At 48.7% G+C, this 21,634-nt stretch overlaps 1 protein-coding gene across 3 annotated transcripts in view; it reads left to right on the top strand.

Annotated features, from left to right (window-relative positions):
* Positions 1-21,634, top strand: part of RTTN (rotatin) — a 324,013-nt gene that overhangs the window by 108,786 nt on the left and 193,593 nt on the right. For all 3 annotated transcript variants that reach the window (XM_075314609.1, XM_075314608.1, XM_075314610.1), the window contains exons 16-22: positions 2,442-2,567; positions 2,842-2,958; positions 3,768-3,904; positions 5,354-5,525; positions 5,787-5,886; positions 13,969-14,057; positions 14,935-15,052. In XM_075314609.1, coding sequence (XP_075170724.1) covers positions 2,442-2,567; positions 2,842-2,958; positions 3,768-3,904; positions 5,354-5,525; positions 5,787-5,886; positions 13,969-14,057; positions 14,935-15,052 — 859 coding nt within the window. The remainder of the gene's footprint in view (positions 1-2,441; positions 2,568-2,841; positions 2,959-3,767; positions 3,905-5,353; positions 5,526-5,786; positions 5,887-13,968; positions 14,058-14,934; positions 15,053-21,634) is intronic.

Below are 21,634 nucleotides of genomic sequence, written 5' to 3'. Positions count from 1 at the left end.
TTGGATCTCATCATACTTAACCAACCGAACTTTCAGCATCTCCCACTCACACCACTTCCTCATCCTCATCTTGCCCCCTATCTGTTGGTGTCCCCCAAGGTTCAGTTATTGGATCCCTGCTGTTCTCCATCTACACCTTCGGCCTGGGACAGCTCATAGAGTCCCATGGCTTTCAATATCATCTCTACGCTGATGATACGCAGATCTACCTCTCTGGACCTGACATCACCTCCCTACTAACCAGAATCCCACAATGTCTGTCTGCTATTTCATCCTTTTTCATTGCTCGTTTCCTAAAACTGAACATGGACAAAACAGAATTCATTGTCTTTCCTCCTACTCACTCAATTCCCCCATCTGACATCCATCAATGTCAATGGCTGCTCACTTTTCTCAGTCCCATGTGCTCGCTGCCTGGGAGAAATCCTAGACTCTGATCTCTCTTTCAAGCCACTCATCCAAGCCCTCTTCACCTCATGCCGCTTCCAACTCAAAAATATTTTCCGGATCCGTACATTCCTTTCCCAAGAAGCTGCCAAAACCCTAGTACATGCCCTTATTATCTCTCGCCTGGATTATTGCAGCCTCCTGCTCTGCGGCCTCCCTTCTAACAGTCTCGCACCCCTACAATCTATTCTAAACTATGGTGCCCGGCTAATCCACCTCTCCCCCCGCTACTCCCCGATCTCTCCTCTCTGCCAATCCCTTCATTGGCTTCCCATTGCCCAACAACTCCAGTTCAAAACACTAACCATGACATACAAAGCCATCCACAACCTGTCTCCTCTCTACATCTGTGACCTAGTCTTCCGGTACTTACCTGCACGCAACCTTCGATCCTCACAAGATCACCTTCTCTACTCCCCTCTCATCTCCTCTTCCCACCATCGCATCCAAGATTTCTCCCGTGCCTCCCCCATACTCTGGAATGCTCTGCCAAAACATATCTGACTCTTGCCTACCTTAACAAGCTTCAAAAGGAACCTGAAGACCCACCTCTTCCGACAAGCCTACAACCTGCCGTAACCCTCAGTCTGATACAGCGCCGCACAATCAGCTCTACCCTCACCTACTGTATCCTCACCTATCCCTTGTAGACTGTGAGCATTCGCAGGCAGGGACCTCTATCCTCCTGTACCTGTCTGTGCCTTGTATTGTTTACGATTATTGTACTTGTCCCTATTATGTATACCCCTTTCACATGTAATGCGCCATGGAATTGATGGCGCTATAATAATAAATAATAATAATACTCGAGTCAAGCCCAACCTGCTTGTTTCGAGTACCGAGTTTGGTAGTGCATGCTCATCACTAATCTCCAGTGATTGCTGCAGTTGGTGTATTGGAATGGAATGGGGTGGAATGTCATTTGTCAAAACGACATGAGATCTTACTACCCTGACTTGAGAAAATGTATTCGTAATTTTTGCCACATTTCTGACACTCTATATTTTGGGATGGGAGAGAAAAGTAAAATGGTTACAATGTGGGATAGTATGAATTTTTTTTTTAATTTAATCATTTTTGATGACTATTTGGTGAAATAAACTCTTTTGATGCCGAGAGAACCATCAGTTTCCATATTGTTAATATTTTATGGTAGAGTTCCTTTAACCCTTAATGTACATATCGAGGCGAAAAATGGCAAACATGAATATATTACTGTTTTTTTTACGTTTTAGAAGATGCACTGGATTATAAGACGAACCCCAAATTTTGAGAAGGAAACTAGGAAAAAATAATTGTTAATGTAAAAATGAGGGTCCGTCTTATAATTCTAGTGTTTCTTATATTAGCTCACCAGGGGGAGCAGCAGTGGTGGATCTCCTCAGGAGGATCATAGGAGGCAGGTTCGACGATGCTGCGGGCTTGGAGGAGGGCGTGTTGCAGATCAGGAGGGTCAGTAGACGGCGGCTCGGCGATACTTCAGGCTCGGGGGTGTTGTCACAGCAGGTGCCATTGATCTGCCGGTGGCTACGAGCCCAATTGAACTGCTGGCGTTTGATGCAATGGACTTCAAGAAAATGAAGGCGGCACGTGAGCAGATTGGCCTCCGCGGCTATTTTCTTGCAGTTCATCGTGTCAACCGCTGGCGGTTCAATGCAGCCTGCGACCCACCGGCAGATCAGTGACACCCACCACCGTGACACCCCCGAGCCCGCAGTATCGCCGACCCTTTGTTCTGTGACCCTCCTGAGCCGCTCAACTGCAGTGACACCCCCTCCTCTGAGCCCTCAGCATCACTGACCCTGCCTCCAGTTACCCCGCTCCACCAACACCGACCCGGTAAGCCATATCTGGATTATAAGATGCACCCCCATTTTCCCCCCCGTTTTGAAGAAAAAAAAGTGCGTTTTATAGTCTGGAAAATAGGGTATGTTATTGTAATGGCCGACATGTATTATTCCTTTTTTATGTATACCTTTTATTTGTTGTTTTAGGATTCTTTAGGAGTTCATAACGTCACCAAACCCGTGTCCTCTATTTGCAATGGTATCAATTTTCTTCTTTATCCTAAAGTCCTGTATGAAGTGGCTACGTTTGGCCTGCAGGACTCCAGCAATGAGGTGCGCCACATTCCCAGTAACATTTGTAATATTGTTTTTTGGATCATCATCTTTCATATCAAGTTGCACAGTATTTGTATGTTATCTACTGTTACGAAGGCGACAATCCAATTTATTATGATTGGTTTGCTCTTGGTAATTATAGATAAGGTTGAAGAATTGAATTTGTCAGTAAATATATTATTTGAGAATATTGATTTGTTGAAAAGTTTTCCAATGTTTACACATTCTGAAAAATTCAGCAGAAAACTCATTACATTTCTTTTTTTTATAGGTTTGTTTGGCTGCTAAAGCTATTTTCACATATCTCCTCGGAGGGCGTCTTGTGATGACGCCTTCATCTTGGAATAAGTTTATCGAAGCTCTGTGTCCAGTCATTCCTCTTGTACAGGTAAGGTTTTACCCATGAATAACCTGTTTACTTTCTGGAAAAAAAAAATAAGTTTTAATATTGCTGAGGAAACGGATACCTCGTGGCTGCCTGAATTCTGTGTTACAGAATATTGCATGCACTGGTGAATAAATGCTATAAATGCGGCTATAGTACCAGTAATGTCTTCCCGGCATAAGACGGAATAGTACGTGGGGTACGGGAGCTGAGCCCACTTCACACGTAGTGAGTGCCAGCTGTGTTATACAGCTAGTATCTGCCTGTATCGGTAGTGACCAGAGTTAGCTCCACTCGCTCCTGTTTACCCCTTTAAATCAATCTCCAGCATAGTGGGGTGCCAATAAGTTGCCATGGCTTACTGAAGTCCTCCATTGCTACCATCACAGTACTCCTGGCAAATGTACAGCCACATGATGGGCTTCTTAGGAGACTGCCATTTTCCCTGTATACTGCAATTGAAAATCCTTTTGTGAAATAAAGAAAAATAATGTGGGAACAAAAAGTTATAAAAAATCTACAACGAAAGAGAACAAACTAAAAATGTGAATGTCAGCCCTACCCCCCTTTACAAATAATTAAACTGAAAAATATGCATGATCTATTAAAGCTGTTTAACCCGTGTGGTAAACGATAAAAGGCAAAAAAACCTTGCATACATACATTCCACTGTGTTTGTCCTTTTTTATATACCCCCATGCTAATACATAGGATGTGTAACCATCCTGTAGACTGACCTGTTTTAGCTTCAGCGTTTCAGTTTCGTGCACTGATCTCTATACCCTTCATATTGTCGATGTTGCGCATTTCAGGGTTTTGCCGATACAGACGACGCTTTAGGCAATTCAATTGTGGCTTTATGCGAAACATTGGAAAAAGGGGAAGGAGTTTTACCTAAAACCACTCTGCTAAAAGCAGCGGTGCGGTTTCTATTTTCCAAGAAACTGACGTAAGTAACTTTTCTTCTTTTTTTCAATATTGCAAAAGTTCTCTTTTGTTTTTGGATGTATAAAATTCCCACTTCCACTTAATAATGTTTGATCATATTTTAGGCTTGCAGTAGACCGTAGCCTTGAGGAACTTCACAATGTGCGTAGCGTGCACTGTTGGGATTCTCCCGTGCCAACAGTGAGACCGAGCAGTCCTGTGACCACAAGTATAAAATACGCACTCTCCCGGCCATATTCTAACTAGTCGTGAGTGGCCTATCTCCATACAAGTGAGCAAGGTCACACACGTCTAGTCTGAATCTGGCTGGGAGTATGGATATTGCATATTTTCTGTCACATGACTACCTGCTATAGCCACCAGCAGAGAATCCTGACTCACATCCTGTGAGGATTCTTAAGTCTGTAGTACTATAGAGTGACTGTGGCCTTTTGTGATCAACCTGGATGACCCCTTTAATGAATTTCTGACAATGTGCTCTTTTGCCTATGGAGGTGTCATGTGATGTTCGGCTTTGCACACACCTGGTGGCACGGGAACATCAGACTCTTTTCACGCTACAGAGTCTGACAAGCAACTTGAGGGTTCTCTATTGTTCAGCCAGAGCCGGGCATCGGCTGGTTCAGGTTCACTGGTCTTCACTTCTGCAGGAGTTAATTCCTGCAGACTGGTGAGCACAACGTAACAGTTCCCTTTTACGTTGTTTTCCTGTACATATATTGTCTCTCCTGTGTGTTTTGGGTGCAGTGTGTACGAGTTTCCATTCTCCCTTGTCCGTATCATTTTGTGGGGTTTTGGCTTTGTTTTCCAGCCCAACTTGACGGTGTGGGAGAGAGGAGAGGGAGTAAGATCAGGACTCGGAGAAGAGTTAGGGTCACACTGGGGGCTTGAGACTGGTTACCATCAAATCTACCTTTGAGATAAGGGACACTTCAGGAACTTTACTTTGAGGGCCAGCCTAGGGGCACCTGTCCCATCATTACATACCCCGTGACAGGAAGAGATCTTCTTACCACCATCTGTGCCAGTTAATATTCCCAAATGATGGGTGATTTCCCAGTTAGTGTTTTCCTTGAGCAGCCACCATGTATAAACTGTTGTGTGTGGATTGTGGCTGTACTGATGTGTACTATATGTAGTATGCCACCATTGATAGTGCCCTGGGCGGGTTTTCACCACCTTCTTATCATCCAGGAGTCCTCAGTATCAGTATGACTTTTCTTTGTAACTCCGGTATGTGTTTTATAACTGATAATATGTTATGCTGTTACTATTGACACTTCAGAAAAGCCTGACCATCATCAGAAGTGCTGAGCCCTGCAGGAAAGCGTTATGGCCCTCATAAAGTGCTGTATAATAGAAGCACTGACAAATACCTACAATGACCTGTTTCACTTTCTAAGTCACTTTACAGCTTCTCATCTGCTTTTTATTGTCTTTTTTTTTCTAGGCTACGTTCATTGGGTATTAAGTGGTTATCAGTCCATTTAATGAACGAAAAGGAGTCGAACTGCAAGCGCCCCGAGCTCCAAGGAAATGTAATATCTAAGGCTGTCAGTCTTTATATCACTGAGCGATCAGTAGACTTAAAGCTGGATGACAAAGAAACCTCCTTCTTCAAGGTTAATATTGGTGATAATTGTAGCTTGGGCAATCCCGGCTGTATGTGTGGGGTAAAGCGCGTACTGCCGGCTCCTTACGTGCTCATATTTCCATGCAGGCGCTCGGAATGTCCATATGTGATCATTTTTTTTTTCTAGTGTAATTTAACTGAGAAGAGCTGTTCAATACATCTAGCCATTATCGCTCCGAGCGGTGTGTGTTTTTATTGCAGTGTACCAGGGTTTTTTTTAATCAGTATTCAATGTGCATTGACTCTGTAGGCAGAGACTGTCAGGAAAGTGGCTGAAATCTTTACTTCAGAAACTGTGGACATGGCACTTCGCAAATCAGCAGCCGAGCAGCTGGCAGTTATAGCACAAGGTAAGATAAGCAAGATGTTTGTTTTTATTCCTCGTGTCACCCGAGAATAATCAGTTAGATTAACTTTGGTCCTCCGCAGAAGAGATACATCAGCAGGTCGCGCAAATTCCATTACGTTTCTTCTCGTAGACTCGCCGGCATTAGAATCTCTTTTAGAAAGTTAATTTAAATGGATTTTTTTTTTAAAACATGAGCTGAGTATATATATAAATGGTACACCACCCTAAAAAGAGGACAGGGAACAGGATTTTTGGCAGGATAAGTGGCACCTTTACCGAAAATAAATCATAGAGATTGGCGTCACTGAAGAAGATTTATTTTATATTTCAAAGATGTATTCCTTATTAAACTGGAGACTGTGCTTTTCCATCTTTAAAGGGAACCTATCAGGTGTAATATGCACCCAGAACCACGAGCAGTTCTGGGTGCATATTGCTAATCCCTGCCTAACCGTCCCTGTATACACTAGCATATATAAAGAGATCTATAGAAAAAGTATTTCTAAAGATCTTTTACCGTATGCTAATGAGCGAGGACACTAGCCCCCTGAGCGTTAGTTCCCCGGCCAGTCGCCCCTATTAGCATGTTAGTACGCCCCTGTGGGCCCCTGTTAGTACGCCCCTGTGAATGCACAGCGTCACAAGATGATCTCACTCACCCCTCTGCCGCCATCAAGTCTGACGCTGGATTTTGGCTCAGTGCGCATGAACCCGGGGTCTGGTCTCCTTGTTTTCTTTACTTATGTGGGAACTGTTTTATACTAGATTTGGAGGTGCAAAAACACGGGAGCAAAATAAAAATAAGAATTAGACCTACCGGTAATGATGTTTCCAGGAGTCCGTCATGACAGCACCACAGGAGGTTGCTTCCCTATCCTCTGTAGGGACAGTAAGCACGCAAGAGGTTAAAACCCCTCCAATCCCCAACCTACTCAGTGACTTTCCAAGAACCACCGCAGGATGGGTACAACGCCATTTTATTTGAATCAAAGTAACAAAAACTGTGCAATACAAGACAGTAATACCAGACAAGCCGGAAAAAGGGAGGGATTAAGGGTGCTGTCATGACGGACTCCTGGAAACCTCATTACCGGTAGGTCTAATTCTTATTTTCCAGGACGTCCTTACATGACAGCACCACAGGAGAGTACCAAAGGAATCTGACTTAGGGGAGGTCGACTGCCTGAAGTACCTTTCTACCAAAGGCTAAACGTTCGTCAGCCGACAAATGTAGCTTGTAATGTTTACAGAAGATACTGGACCCCGACCAAGTAGCTGCGTCACAGACCTGCTCCCGCCTTAGTAGCCCAAGAGGCGGCAATAGCCAGGGAAGAGGGAGGGTCCCGCCCTGCCCCGGAATAGGCCGATAAGATCAAGGAAAGATCAAGGATTTAACCCATCTGGCCAGCGTAGCCTTGGAAGCCTTTTTGCCTCTGTTTTTACCCCCGAATTGAACAAATAGACAATGGTCCAATCTCCAGCTCCTAGTTGCCTCCAGATAGGCCAAAAGTACGCTACGCACGTCCAAGGAACTAAGCTCATGTTCTCTAGGAGTGGCAGGAGTGGTGCAGAAAGACGGAAGAACAATCTCTGGATTGAGGGTAGCTGGAGACACCACTTTAGGAGAGAACCCAGGATCCAATTTCAGAATGATGCAGTCATTGCGTATCTGTAGATAAGGCTCCGATATGGAAAGAGCCTGCATCTCGCCAATTCGTTTCGCCGTAGTAATGGCGACGAGAAACACCGCTTTGTAAGTGAGGTCTTTGATGGATAACGCATCTCCCGATTGGAAAGGCGGGGAACACAGGAACTGAAGAACTAGACTCAGGTCCCACGGAGGTGAGGAAACACGAATCGTAGGCCGAAGACGCTGTGTAGCCTTGATAAAACGGGCGACCCAGGGATGGACAGCCAGGCGCATGTCCAGGAAGACACTAAGGGCTGCCACTTGAACCTTCAGGGTACTAGGCTTCAGACCTTTACTGAAACCTGCCTAGAGAGAATCCAGCACCCTGGCAATACTGACGGTGCCTGTGGGCAAGAGACTGGTATCCTGATGGGCACAAAACGTCTTCCAAACCTTCTGATATATGGAATTCGTGACTGGTTTCCTGCTGCGCAGCATAGTGGCTATGACCGGATCTGAAAGACCCCGGGACTGCAAGACTTGCCATTCAGGATCCATGCTGACAACTGAAGCTGTTGAAGGTTCTGATGAAGTAGAGGCCCTTGGAGAGGAGAGGAGATCCCTCCGGAGAGGGAGAATAAGCGGAGCATCCTGGGCCAGAATCTGCAGAAGAGCGAACCAACTCCGCTTTGGCCAGAAGGGAACCACCATAATCACGCGAGCCTGATCCACTTGAATCTTCCGTAAGATCCTGGGGATGAGGGGAATCGGAGGGAAGGCGTAATTCAGAACGTCCCCCCAGGATTGGGAGAGAGCATCCACTGCCAACGGCCGGTCCTCCGGATTGAGGGAGAAGAAATGAGGCAGCTGTGAATTTCGCCGGGTAGCAAACAGATCCATCTGCGGCTGTCCCCATCTCCGGACGAGACTCTGAAAAACCACTGGGTGGAGACACCATTCTGAACGATGAACCTGAGATAGTCCGCTTCTGTGTTTTCCACTCCCCTCAGAGTGAACTATAGACACCGAAAGGACCGTCGTCTCAAAGAGCTGAAATATCTCGTCTGCCAGCTGCTGTAGAGGTGGGTGTCGTGCACCTCCCTGATGGCGAATAAAGGATACCGCTGTCGTGTTGTCGGAAAGGATCCGCACATGTTTGTTCGTGATCCAACGCTGACATCGCAGGAGAGCCTCTAGGATTGCACGCAGTTCCCTGAAATTCGAGGACCGTAATGTCACGTGACTGGGCCATGGTCCCTGAAGGTAAGACTGGTCCACCTTGGCACCTCAACCCGAAAGACTTGCGTCTGTGGTAATCAAAACGCATGGAGACACACGCCCCAACGGACTCCTCGCAGGAGATTGCTCGTGTCGCACCATCAGTGCAGAGACTCTCGGGCCACGTCCGTCAGAGAAAAACGCAGTTCCAAATTCTTGTGGTGACCGCCAGAGACTGCCAGGATGTTTCTTTGCAGCGCCCTGGAATGGTACTGACTCCACTGCACGCAGTGAAGGCAAGAAGTCATGAGACCTAGAATCCGCATGGTCCGTCTTACTGATGTCCTGGACCGTGTGGCGAATCTTCCAATCTCTTGACTGATTGATTGAGGACACCTTTTCTGCCGGAAGAAATGAACACTGACTGGTAGAGTCCAACACAGTTCCCAGAAATATCCGCCGCGGGAGCGGACGTAATTCTTTTTTTTCGAGATTGATCATCCAGCCTAAATCCGCCAGTGTTTGCGTGACTAGCTGAAGATGAAATTCCATAGCCGGAACTGAGTCTGCCACCAGGAGAAAATCGTCCAGATACGGAATCAGATGTACGTGTTTTATCCGAAGGTAAGCCACCATCTCCACCATGACCTTTGAAAAGATGCATGGGGCGGAGGAGAGGCCGAAAGGGAGGCAACAGAACTGGAAATGGAACACCTCCCTGCCTTTCTGAAGGGCAAACCGTAGGAAACGTTAACTTGCGGGATGAATGAGAAGGTGGTAGTAAGCATCCCGCAAGTCTATGGTGCACATTAAGGATCCCGGGGACATCCGAAACCTTTTGTAGATTATTGTACGGTACTGTCCAGAAGGTTTTTTGACGGAGAACAGACGGGAATAATGACCCCGAAGTTTCTTGGCCTGAGGGACTGGGAAAACCGCACCTTTTCGTAAAAGGTCCGTGACATCTGCCCAAAGACTAGCCATGGAGGAAGTGGAGCCTCGTGTAATGACGAATCGACTGGGAGGGGGATGGGAAAATTCTATCCTGTGCCCCTGAGCAATTAGTGACAGAACCCATGGATTGGCGGTTACTCTCCTCCAGCCCTCTAGAAAATGGGATAACCGGCCCCCCACTGGAAAACCGTCAGGACTGTTTTGATTTTGGCCGGTAATCCGGCGTGGGTTTGGAAACTCTAGGACCTCTATCGGACCAGGAAGAAAAACCCATTCTGCCTCGAAAGGACTGCCTACGGGAAGAGGACGGTTTATTATGGGGCAAAAACCTGCGTCTTTCCTCAGGGAACCCCTTCTTTTTGTCAGAGGCTTTCTCCAGTATCTCATCCAATGCTGGCCCAAACACCCGCAATCCTGAGAAGGAAATGGAACACAACTTCTGCTTAGACACAAGGTCTCCGGACCAGGACCGTAGCCAGATAGATCTTCTGGCCGTATTAGAGAGAACGCTGTTCTTGGCTGCGAACTGAACCGATTCGGCCGAGGCATCAGCCAAGAAGGCAGTTGCAATTTTCAACAGCGGTAAAGCCTCCAGGAGACTCTCAGTGAGAGTACCCTGCCTAAGATGGTCCTCCAAATCATAGAGCCAGAAGCCCATAGATCTGGTGACCGAGGTGGCAGCAATATTGGTCTTAATGAGCGCGGCCGACGATTCCCAGGTCTTTTTCAGCAAAGCGTCGGCCTTGCGGTCCATGGCGTCCTTCAGACCTGAAGAATCCTCGAAAGGAATCGAGGTCTTTTTAGCAATTTTTACAATCGGTACATCAATTCTGGGCACCGTGTCCCACAAAGTCACGTCCTCTGGATTGAAAGGAAGACGGGACTTAAAGTCTCGAGGTATGAAGAGGCTACGCTCAGGGTTTTCCCACTCCTCCAGGATCATTTCTTTTAACTGGGAATTGACCGGGAAAACCCTAGAGCGGCGGGAGCGCAGTCCTGCAAACATTTTATCCTGCACCGACGCAATGTCCTCAGGTTCATCCACCTGCATGGTGTGCCTGACCATTTTAAGCAGCGCATCTGAATCTCCGGAATTGAAGATGTAACGCTTTCGGTCCCCTTCTGGGGATGAAGAATGGCTACGGCCGTCCTCCAAGGATGATACGGAGCAAGAGCCCTCCTCGTCTGAGGACAAGTCCAATTCCCGACGGGGTCTTTTATGGGTCCCCTGGGAGGCGGAAGAGGATGAGGTCAGGGAGACCATGGACGCCTGCACCTCCTCCCGAATCATGCTTCTCATATGTGCTAGGAGGGAGGACTGTTCATCATTCATGATGGTAGCAATACTGGCAGCACATAGGTCCTTAACATAGGAAACTGCCATTTTTACATGACAGAAAAGGCAGCGTTTTGACTTAGAAGCCACCTTCAGGCCAGCCGACCTTTTTGGAGCTGGCACCGGTGAGGAGTCCCTGCCCTAAAATACAAGTAATGCAAAATAAGGCTAGTGGACACACTAAAACCGGCTACTGGGCGAGTAAATAAAAAACCGCCTTACATGGACCAGAGGAGAACCCGGGAAGGCATCAGGCAGGGTGACATCAGCCATGACAGGAGGAAAACAGCACATATCCACAGCGTTCCCAGATCCCCCCCTTTTATACAGTACCATATCCTCAGCGTCCCTGGTCCGACCCTGCTGCTACGTTCAAATCTCCCACTCCCGCTTCCACGTGGAGTGACACGCCCGGAAGTGACGTGCAGAACGCAAGTGCGTCCCGGAACTTACCGCACGCTGCAGCAGGGGACCCAGCGCTCCCGTGTTGGGAGATGCGGTCTGAGCTGGGAGCTCCCACTCTACCAGCGCGGCTGAGGGACCAGCTCGTCTGTTTCGGCCGCAGGGGGATCCGCTTGAACGGGGAACAAGAGGGCCGTGCCCCCCTCTCCCTGGATCCGGTAAGACGCGCTCACTAGGACGTGCACTCTTGCATGCCCCTGTCATGTGTGGGGATAGGAGGGGTTTTAACCTCTTGTGTGCTTCCTGTCCCTACAGAGGATAGGGGAGCAACCTCCTGTGGTGCTGTCATGTAAGGACGTCCTGGAAATAACAGTTTACTTAAATTATAGTGAAAAATACCTTATTTTTCGCTTTATAAGACGCACTTTTGTTCCCCCAAGTTTTGGCGGAAAGTAGGGGTTGCGTCTTATAATCCGAATATACAGATGATATACTGCAGGGTCCAGCTAATCGCGTCCTCCCATCAGCTGTTCTGCAGTCTTGTTGTGACCACGCACGCTCCCGCGGTCACAACAGGATCTGAAGAAGCGAGGGCGCATGCGCCGCCTTCTCCTGCAAAATACTAAGTACAGCGGGCTTCAGAAACATGGCGCCTGAGATGAGCGCTATGCGCAGGCGCCAACCCCGGCGCCAGGTTTCTGAAGAGAGAAATTTATATACGGCTAGTGAGAGGGAGGAACAGGGCGCGCGGGGGGGGCGGGGATAAATGTCCATAACACGCCCAGACATTAGGAGAGAGGTGCACACGTCGATCAAAAAGTACACGAATTTTCATACTTATAAAGTTGGATTTCACTGACTAAACACCCGAACTGCCCCCTAATGATATGTACAGCCTGTGCCTGATAGTGCCAGTACTGCGCTGGCTGAACCTTATACAGGAAAATCCTGATGTTTGGTTCCCTTTAAGGTGTTCCTTGCATATAAATCCGTTGGACCCCAGACACCTCACTGTGGCATGTGACTGTCTGTGACGGGATGTCTGCCAATGCACTGAGTTTGGAGGGGCGCCCAAGCCAGGAAGATTCCGAAGCAGATGGCTATCTACCTCCCATGCTTGCTGAAATGTTACAAAAACAAACTGGCTTGGGGTTCAATGGACCCTGCGTGACTAATTAAAGGCTAAAGAAAAACTATATGCCATCCGTGTCGGTACAGAGAAAACCTGTGTCCAGATCCTCACTGATTCCTGGAATGAAGGTGCAGCAATATTATAAATGTGGCCGCAAGGGTTGAAGATTGTACCTGCACCAACTGCAAATGTAGACAAACTGCTTCTAATTGTGTGTCCTTCACAACTAACCACTCATGCACATTTATTACACACTTATGTTTTCCTCACTTATATAGCGCTATTAATTCCATAGCGCTTTACAGATGTGATCATCCCTGTCTCCACTGGGGTTCACAATCTAAATTCCCTATCAATATATCTTTGTAGTGTGGGAGGAAACCCACGCAAACACAGAGAGAACATACAAACTCTTTGCAGATGTTCTCCTTAGTGGAATTGAACCCAGGACCCCAGCGCTACAAGACTGCAGTGCTAACCACTGACCGTGCCGCCTATTATAAATACACCCTTTAATCCATAGTATGCCTTCATATAAGAACATTCGGCATCTAATGAGCCCCATAATTATTGTCATTGAAGTGCTTGTGCTCCTTCTAAAGCGGGTTTTACATGCTGCGACATAGCTAGCCGATGCTAGCGATGCCGAGCGCGATAGCACCTGCCCCCATCGTACGGTCGATATGTGGTACTTGCTGCTGTAGCGAACATTATCGCTACAGCAGCGTCACACGCACTTACCTGCCCTGCGATGTCGATGTGACCAGTGATCCGCCTCCTTTGTAAGGGGGCGGTTCGTTCAGCGTCACAGCGACATCACAGTAGCGTCACTGAACAGCCGCCCAATAGAAAAGGAGGGGCGGAGATGAGCGACCGGAACATGCCACCCACCTCCTTCCTTCCTCCTTTTCCGGTGGAGGCAGGTAAGGAGATGTTTGTCGCTCCTGCGGTGTCACACACAGCGATGTGTGATGCCGCAGGAACGACAAACAACCTCGTACCTGTCGCTGCAGCGAAATTATGGAAATGAGCGATGTGACAACGAGCAAAGATTTTTGATGTGTTTGTGCTCGTTCATCGTCGCTCATTTGCTTTACACGCTGCGATGTCGATAACGGCGCCAGATGTGCGTCACTAATGATGTGACCTCGACGATATCTCGTTGCCGATGTCGCAGCGTGTAAAGCCCGCTTTAGACATTGCATATGTGGCCAGTCCGCCATTTCTTAACTGGTCATTATATTGGCTCTTCACCAGTATGATTTCTTATCACTTCCAGATTCTGAACATCTACACGGACAGTAATGTTATATGATCTGCAGATTGTAACCTGTAGTAAAATGAGAGAAATAAGCTGGGCACATTAGACTGATATCTTAATTTGATCTATTTTTTTTCTTTTTTTATACAGACCTGACAATGCATAGAGTTATTAAGGAGCTGGGAATTGTGGAAAGGATCCGTAGCGTATTACAAAAATGTGTGCATCAAAGTGGAAAGGTAAGAGCACCTACTGTGAAGGGATTGCTACTGAGCAGACAAGTGATTGAATTAGGCCTAGATTGCTTTGCTGTGAGAGGTTAGCGGCAGGGTTAGGATTAGAAGGCGTCTACCTACAAAAATAATGAAAAACACATGGACGATAAAATAGGTAATTTAGTCCCCTCATCTGTTGTTAAAAAGTCTTTAATTTGTGTTTTAAATATGATTCTGGGAAAGGTAGGCGACAAGTAAGCGATTTATTAAAGCTCCCACAAGGTTGTCACAGTGGTGATGGGGTTAACCATGCACAGTTTTGGAAAAAACAAATAATTGTGCAATTTTTACTATGTATTTAAAATTCTCTTTCTTCACCAGTACAGAGGGATTTTTTCATTTTAAAGTTTGCTGCTCATTGCCTTTATTACCATCTCTGCAGCTTCAGTGGTGATCAGTTACCTAGTCAGGGAATATGCACTTACAAGCTCTTTTTTACAGAGCTTGCGAGCGCTGCTCTGAAGCTGGCTGGATCTTGCCAGGTTCAGAGACCCTACACTCCTCCGATGTTGCGGAGGCAATTTTGCCTGTTTGCAGGATTTGGTGGTGCACAGCTCTGATAATTCCGCCGGCTGAAGCAGTCAGCCATTCAGGAGCGCGCTGCCCTCTGACAAGCAGGAAGGCGGGATGTAGATCAATCATGAGCGCACCTCTTATAAGAGGTCTTTTCTTATAGTAGAATGAGATTAAATATTACTTGCAAGGAAAGATTTGTCTTTATTTCCATATGCTAAATATCTGTTTTGCTTTTCTCATTTTCCATGGTTAATTAGGGTCGTGAAAGATTGGCTGCAGATGTGTATTATGCCAATTGATCATTTTGTCTTTTACTTATCTGTAGGACTTGGAGGATATGATTTTACCATGCCTGTCTCTATTACGAAAGCTGGTATATGCTGATCCTGGATTGCGCTTGTCACTAGCACAGGATGCTGAGCTCATCAAAAGTTTAACGAGAGGTAAGATTCACCAACTGCAGATTGGTATCACACTTCACATTGCCATTCTCCAATTTGTGTCGGTGGCTCTTGTAAAACGGTTACTTGTGGGGCATGCAAGGAGCGTCACAATAGCTACAGAGCCACTTGTTGGAGATCAATGCTGCTCTAATGACAAGTAGGTTAAAGAAGCTTTTCAAGACAAGCCTCTTCTTTGACTCTTGTCTGGTACCATTGGGTCATTGTGACCCAATGTAGATTGGTACAACAAGTGATTTTTTTTTTTTTTTAAAGATACCAGACAAGGGCTAAAGAGGAACTGTATATCAACAAAGTCTGCCTAAATCAGCTAAATCAGCAGTACAGATGAATATAATGAACTTTGTAATGTGTCTTAGAGAAATCCGCTTCTTTCTCTACTTTTGAGTCTTTTCTTCTTTGCCTCCTGAACTTTCCATCCATTCTGAAAAAATATTCAAAATGACCAGACAGATGAGCCAGCACAATGTGGTGTCCTATTAATTAAGCTAGTATACACTATGGAGAGAAGAAAGTGAGGAGCAGAGTGTGTAAGTGGCAGAGGAAGGCACAGGAACATCATGCTGAGCTTTCTAACAAGTTCCTAACTCATAAGGCCGTGTCACACACAACGACTTACCAGCAATCCCGAAAGCGATGCGACCTGATAGGGGATCGCTGGTAAGTCGCTGGGAGGTCGCAGGTGAGATGTCACACAGTCACACCTTAACAACGATGCAGGAACAATACAGGTCGCAGTAGCGACCTGTATAACGATCTCAGCAGTCACTGTGACCCTGTCACACAGTGTCAAACACAACGATGTGTCCTGCCCAGCAGGACATAGCCTTTGAAGAAAATGGCCTGGACCATTCTGCAGCGACTAGAGATCTCACAGCAGGGGCCTGATCGCTGGTAGATGTCACACATAACAAGATCGCTAACGGGATCGCTACTGCATCACTGAAACCGTGACTCAGCTGCGATCTCGCTAGCGATCTCGTTGTGTGACGGTACCTATAGTTACATAGGTTGAAAAAAGACCTAGGGCCATCTAGTTCAACCCTCCTCCAAAGCTGCATTCACATATAAACTGCTCAATACTGCTGAATATAGTCCTATATGCTTTTTCTGTCTTATTGCTACAAAGGAATAAGACTCCAGATTCCGCTTCTGTGGGTGCCTTTGTATGGGGGACATAATACCGTCTTGTCCCCCCCCCCAGTTCAGAGACGGAGCATACAGAAGCAAAAACCTGTAAAAATTCATGTCACTTAGTGACATGAAGTAGTAAGTTTATTGTGATTTCTGAGAAGACCCATAGTTGTTATTGGGCTTATCCGTGATACTGGCTTGGCACACTTGTCAGTATACTTACTCTGATGAATCCTGACTGCTCTTATATCGCCATTGGAGAACCTTGCCACGTCTGTAAAATGATGTATGGTCTGCAGGATCCGTGGTCCGCTGCAGTGATTTGTAGTCACATGCCCACAGCAGTCTGTGATTGGTTGAGGAGCACATGTGATGTAATGTTCCTATGAAAAATACATACCGTTTTTTCAGCGCATGCACACATTTCTTTATCGTTCCTTTGGGAGACCCAGACCATGGGTGTTTAGCTTCTGCCTCCGGAGGACACACAAAGTACTACACTTAAAAGTGTAGCTCCTCCCTCTGAGCTTATACACCCCTTGGTGAGCAGACCCAGCCAGTTTATCGCTTTGTGTTCAGGAGGCATACATCCACACATGCATTCTCATATGATTTTTTCCTTTTTGGAATGAGAGTGAAGAAGTGCGGGTCCACGTCTGGACCCCCGACATGTCCCTTCTCACCCCACTGTGTCGGCGGTGTTGTAAGGTTGATTTTCTAAGGCTGGAGCCTTACATGCCGTGCTCCTTCACCATCCCTCCTGGGCTCTGGCTTGAAGTGGGAGTCAGCACGGTCTCCATGCCTGGCAGGAGACCGGTCTCCATCCGCAGCCCTTCAGGACCCTGCTGGACCGGAGCACTCATCCCCAGGGACCTGGCCCTGCGTCTCAGCAGCTAAGTACCTGAGACGTTTATATATTGGGGGTCCCTGTGCTTTATTGTTTGGGGAGAGTGTGCTTACTGTATTTATTGGCATTTCCGGCGGGTTCTCTAGCTGTTGCGCGAGAAACACGCGGATGGTGCCTGCGCGTCGGCCTCGCCGCTCAAATTTAGGACCCGGCTTTGCCGGAGGCCTAGTTTCTGTTCACTGCCCTCGCATGTCACTCATGCAGAGGGACAGGCTCGGCTCCTCCCGGCGGCCGTTCTGCACAGGGGAGGGACACTCCCCACTGCTGTGCGTGTCTCCTCCCCTGTAGGTCTCTATGGCCCTCCAGATCCCGCTCTCCAAGCCAAGTCCCGCCCCCTCTCTTCGCTCCGGCGGCCATTTTCTCAGACAGAGTTCACTCGGCGCTGGTCTGCACTCTGCATCCCTGCTGAGGTGCTGTGCTTGGGGGTCCGGGCTTCGGGATCTGGAAGGCACACAACACCGCTCCAGCGGTCTGGTAAGCCACAAGCGGTCTCTGGTTGTGGACCTCTGTATATACTCTCTGGGGTTCATTCTCTTGCAGAGCCCCCACTCCAGCAGCATGTCTCACACGAGGAGCAAGGCTCCAAAGCTTTATACTATATGCGCTGCATGTAAGCTCCTGCTGCCTGAACCGAGCACCTATCCACATTGTGATGTCTGCTCTAACTTGGCGGTGCCACAGCCTGGAGTCTCACCCCCATAGTCTCTCAGGCTGCTCCTGCACCTGTGGCTGAACTGCTAAGGGTCCCTTAGGACCGGAGCTCACAGAGGATTCATCATCAGGGCCCAGACCCCGTCCTCCTAAGAGGAGACGCAGGGTTTCCTCTCCCTCCTCCTCCCGCGGCTCTGATTCAAGAGCTGACTCGCAGGATGAGGAGGATGCCTTTACAGGGGGCTCGGAGGCTAACTCCATGTACCCCATTGATCTGTCCGAGGGTAACTCAGACCTTAGTGACTTGATTGCTTCTATTAATTCTGTACTGGATCTCAACCCGCCAGTATCAGAGGAGCAACCCTCTCTGGCAGAAAAGCACCAGTTTACCTTGCCTAAGAGAGCAAAGAGTGTGTTCTTTAACCACTCCAGTTTTCAGGCCGCTGTGACCAAGCCCAGGGCCTGTCCTGACAAACGCTTCCCAAAGCGTGGTTCTGATGACCGTTTTCCCTTTCCACCTGAGGTGGTCAAGGAGTGGGCTCACTCCCCAAAGGTAGACCCCCCGGTGTCTAGGCTCTCAGCCCGGACCGTTGTGTCGGTGGCTGATGGCACCTCCCTTAAGGATTCCACTGACCGTCAGATTGACCTTCTGGCCAAATCTGTGTATGAAGCGGCGGGGGCCGCGTTTTCCCCGACTTTTGCAGCAGTGTGGGCTCTCAAAGCCATCTCTGCTTCTCTGGAGGAGATGCAATCCCTCACCAGGGAATCTATGCCCGAGATGGTTGCCTTAACTTCTCAAGCTTCAGCTTTTTCATCTTATGCCATGTCTGCCATGCTGGAGGCTTCTCACCGCACTGCGGTGGCTTCGGCTAATTCCCTCGTTATCCGCATGATCTTGTGGCTTCGAGAGTGGAAGGCAGATGCTTCTTCAAAGAAGTACCTTGCTGGGCTCCCTTTTGCTGGGTCCCGGCTGTTTGGTGAACAGCTGGATGAAATCATTAAGGAAGCTACTGGCGGGAAGAGTACTTCCATGCCACAAACCAAAACCAGGAAACCTGCCCAGGGTAGGAATCAGTCGAGGTTTCGCTCCTTTCGTTCCTCCAACTGGTCGTCCTCTAAGCCCTCGGCCTCGTCCGCTAACTCAGCCAAGGACCAGAAATCCAACTGGCACCCAAAAGCGCGTCCACAGAAGACCGCAGGAGGTGCTGCCACTAAGGCAGCCTCCTCATGACTCTAAGTCCTTAGTCGGTGGCAGGCTCTCCCACTTTGGCGACGCTTGGTTTCAACACGTCTCCGATCAGTGGGTGAGAGATGTCATCTCCCACGGCTACAGGATAGAATTCTCTTCCAGCCCGCCAAACAGATTTTTTCTCTCAACTCCCCCTTGCTCCAAGGCCACCGCCTTCTCACAGGCCGTGGCAGCCTTGCAGGCCAACGGAGTAATTGTACCAGTTCCCGCCCGGGAACGGTTCAGAGGTTTCTACTCAAATCTCTTCCTAGTTCCAAAAAAGGAAGGTACCTTCCGGCCCATCCTGGATCTCAAGCTTCTCAACAAGCATGTTCAGGTGCGGCATTTTCGCATGGAGTCTCTGCGATCAGTCATTGCCTCAATGACCCAAGGGGATTTCCTGGCATCCATCGACATCAGAGATGCCTATCTGCATGTGCCAATTGCAGTTTCACACCAGCGTTGGCTACGTTTTGCAATAGGAGAAGATCATTTCCAATTCGTGGCTCTCCCCTTTGGGTTAGCCACGGCCCCTCGGGTATTCACCAAGGTCATGGCAGCAGTGATTGCGGTTCTGCAGCTCCAGGGGTTGGCAGTGATTCCTTACCTGGATGACCTTCTAGTCAAGGCTTCATCCAGCGCAGACTGTCAGCGGAGTGTCTCGCTCACTCTCGCCACTCTAGCCGAATTCGGGTGGCTTTTCAATCTTCCCAAATCCACTCTGACTCCGACCCAGAGTCTCACGTACCTAGGGATGCAGTTCAAGACTTTGCCGGCACTTGTGAAGTTGCCCTTAGTCAAACAGCAGTCACTCCAGCTAGCGGTGCGCTCTCTGCTGAGGCCCCGCCGTTATACCCTCAGGCGTCTGATGCAGGTGCTAGGTCAAATGGTGGCGTCCATGGAGGCTGTTCTCTTTGCCCAGTTCCATCTGCGCCCCCTGCAGCTGGACATTCTCCGCTGTTGGGACATGCGGCCTTCCTCCTTACTCAGGTTAGTGGCTCTGTCGCCACGGGCCAGGAGCTCTCTTCAGTGGTGGCTTCGGCCCCTCTCTCTGTCCCAAGGGCGCTCCTTCCTGGCCCCGTCCTGGGTGATTCTCACCACGGATGCCAGTCTATCCGGCTGGGGAGCGGTATGTCTCCACCACAGAGCGCAGGGCACTTGGACTCTGTCCGAGTCAGCCCTTTCAATCAATGTGCTGGAAACCAGAGCCGTGCTTCTAGCTCTCCTGGCTTTTCACCAACTGTTGGCGGGCAGGCACATTCGAGTCCAGTCAGACAACGCGACAGCGGTTGCCTACATCAATCACCAAGGCGGGACACGCAGCCGTCTAGCAATGATGGAGGTACAACGCATCCTTCAATGGGCGGAGGACTCCAAGTCCACCATATCCGCAGTCCACATCCCAGGCGTGGAAAACTGGGAGGCAGATTCTCAGCCGTCAAACCGTGGACGGTGGCGAGTGGTCCCTGCACCCGGCAGTGTTTCAGTCAATCTGCCGCAAATGGGGCGCTCTTGACGTGGACCTAATGGCATCCCGTCACAACAACAAAGTTCCTGTTTACGTGGCTCGCTCCCACGATCCTCAGGCCTTCGCCGCGGACGCTCTGGTTCAAGACTGGTCCCAGTTTCGACTGTCCTACGTATTTCCCCCTCTAGCTCTCTTGCCCAGAGTCCTGCGCAAGATCAGAATGGAGGGCCGTCGAGTCATCCTCATTGCACCGGACTGGCCCAGATGAGCTTGGTATCCAGACCTGCTCCATCTGTCCGTAGGGATGCAGTGGCATCTCCCGGACCGTCCAGACCTACTCTCGCAAGGTCCGTTTTTCTGCTCGAATTCTGCGGCTCTCAAATTGACGGCGTGGCTCTTGAGTCCTGGATTTTGACGGCTTCTGGTATTCCTCCTGAAGTCATCTCCACTATGACTCGGGCCCGTAAGTCTTCCTCCGCTAAAATCTATCATAGGACTTGGAAAATTTTCCTGTCCTGGTGTCGCTCTACCGACCATCCTCCTTGGCCATTCTCCTTGCCGACCCTTCTGTCTTTTCTACAGTCCGGTCTGCAGCTTGGACTGTCCCTCAACTCTCTCAAGGGACAAGTCTCAGCTCTGTCAGTTCTGTTCCAGCGGCGTCTCGCTCGGCTGGCTCAGGTCCGCACCTTCATGCAAGGCGCGTCTCACATCATTCTGCCTTACCGGCGGCCCTTGGATCCCTGGGACCTTAACTTGGTTCTCACGGTTTTGCAGAAACCCCCTTTTGAGCCTCTTAGGGAGGTTTCTTTGTATCGTCTTTCTCAGAAGGTGGCGTTTCTGGTGGCCATAACTTCTCTCAGGAGAGTCTCTGATTCGGCTGCGCTCTCCTCGGAGTCACCTTTTTTAGTCTTTCATCAAGACAAGGTGGTTCTCCGTCCGACTCCGGACTTTCTTCCTAAGGTGGTCTCTCCCTTCCACCTTAACCAGGACATTACCCTACCTTCCTTGTGTCTGGCTCCTGTTCTTCGCTTTGAAAAAGCGCTGCATACTCTGGATCTGGTGCGTGCTCTCCGGATCTATGTGTCTTGCACCGCTGCGCTTAGGCGGTGCATCTCTCTTTTTGTGCTAACCACAGGTCGGCGCAAGGGCCTCCCTGCTTCTAAGCCGACCTTAGCC

The sequence above is a fragment of the Anomaloglossus baeobatrachus genome, chromosome 6 (genome assembly GCF_048569485.1).
Source record: "Anomaloglossus baeobatrachus isolate aAnoBae1 chromosome 6, aAnoBae1.hap1, whole genome shotgun sequence".
NCBI classification, from domain to species: Eukaryota; Metazoa; Chordata; class Amphibia; order Anura; family Aromobatidae; genus Anomaloglossus; species Anomaloglossus baeobatrachus.
This window is presented reverse-complemented; position numbering and strand designations above follow the sequence as displayed.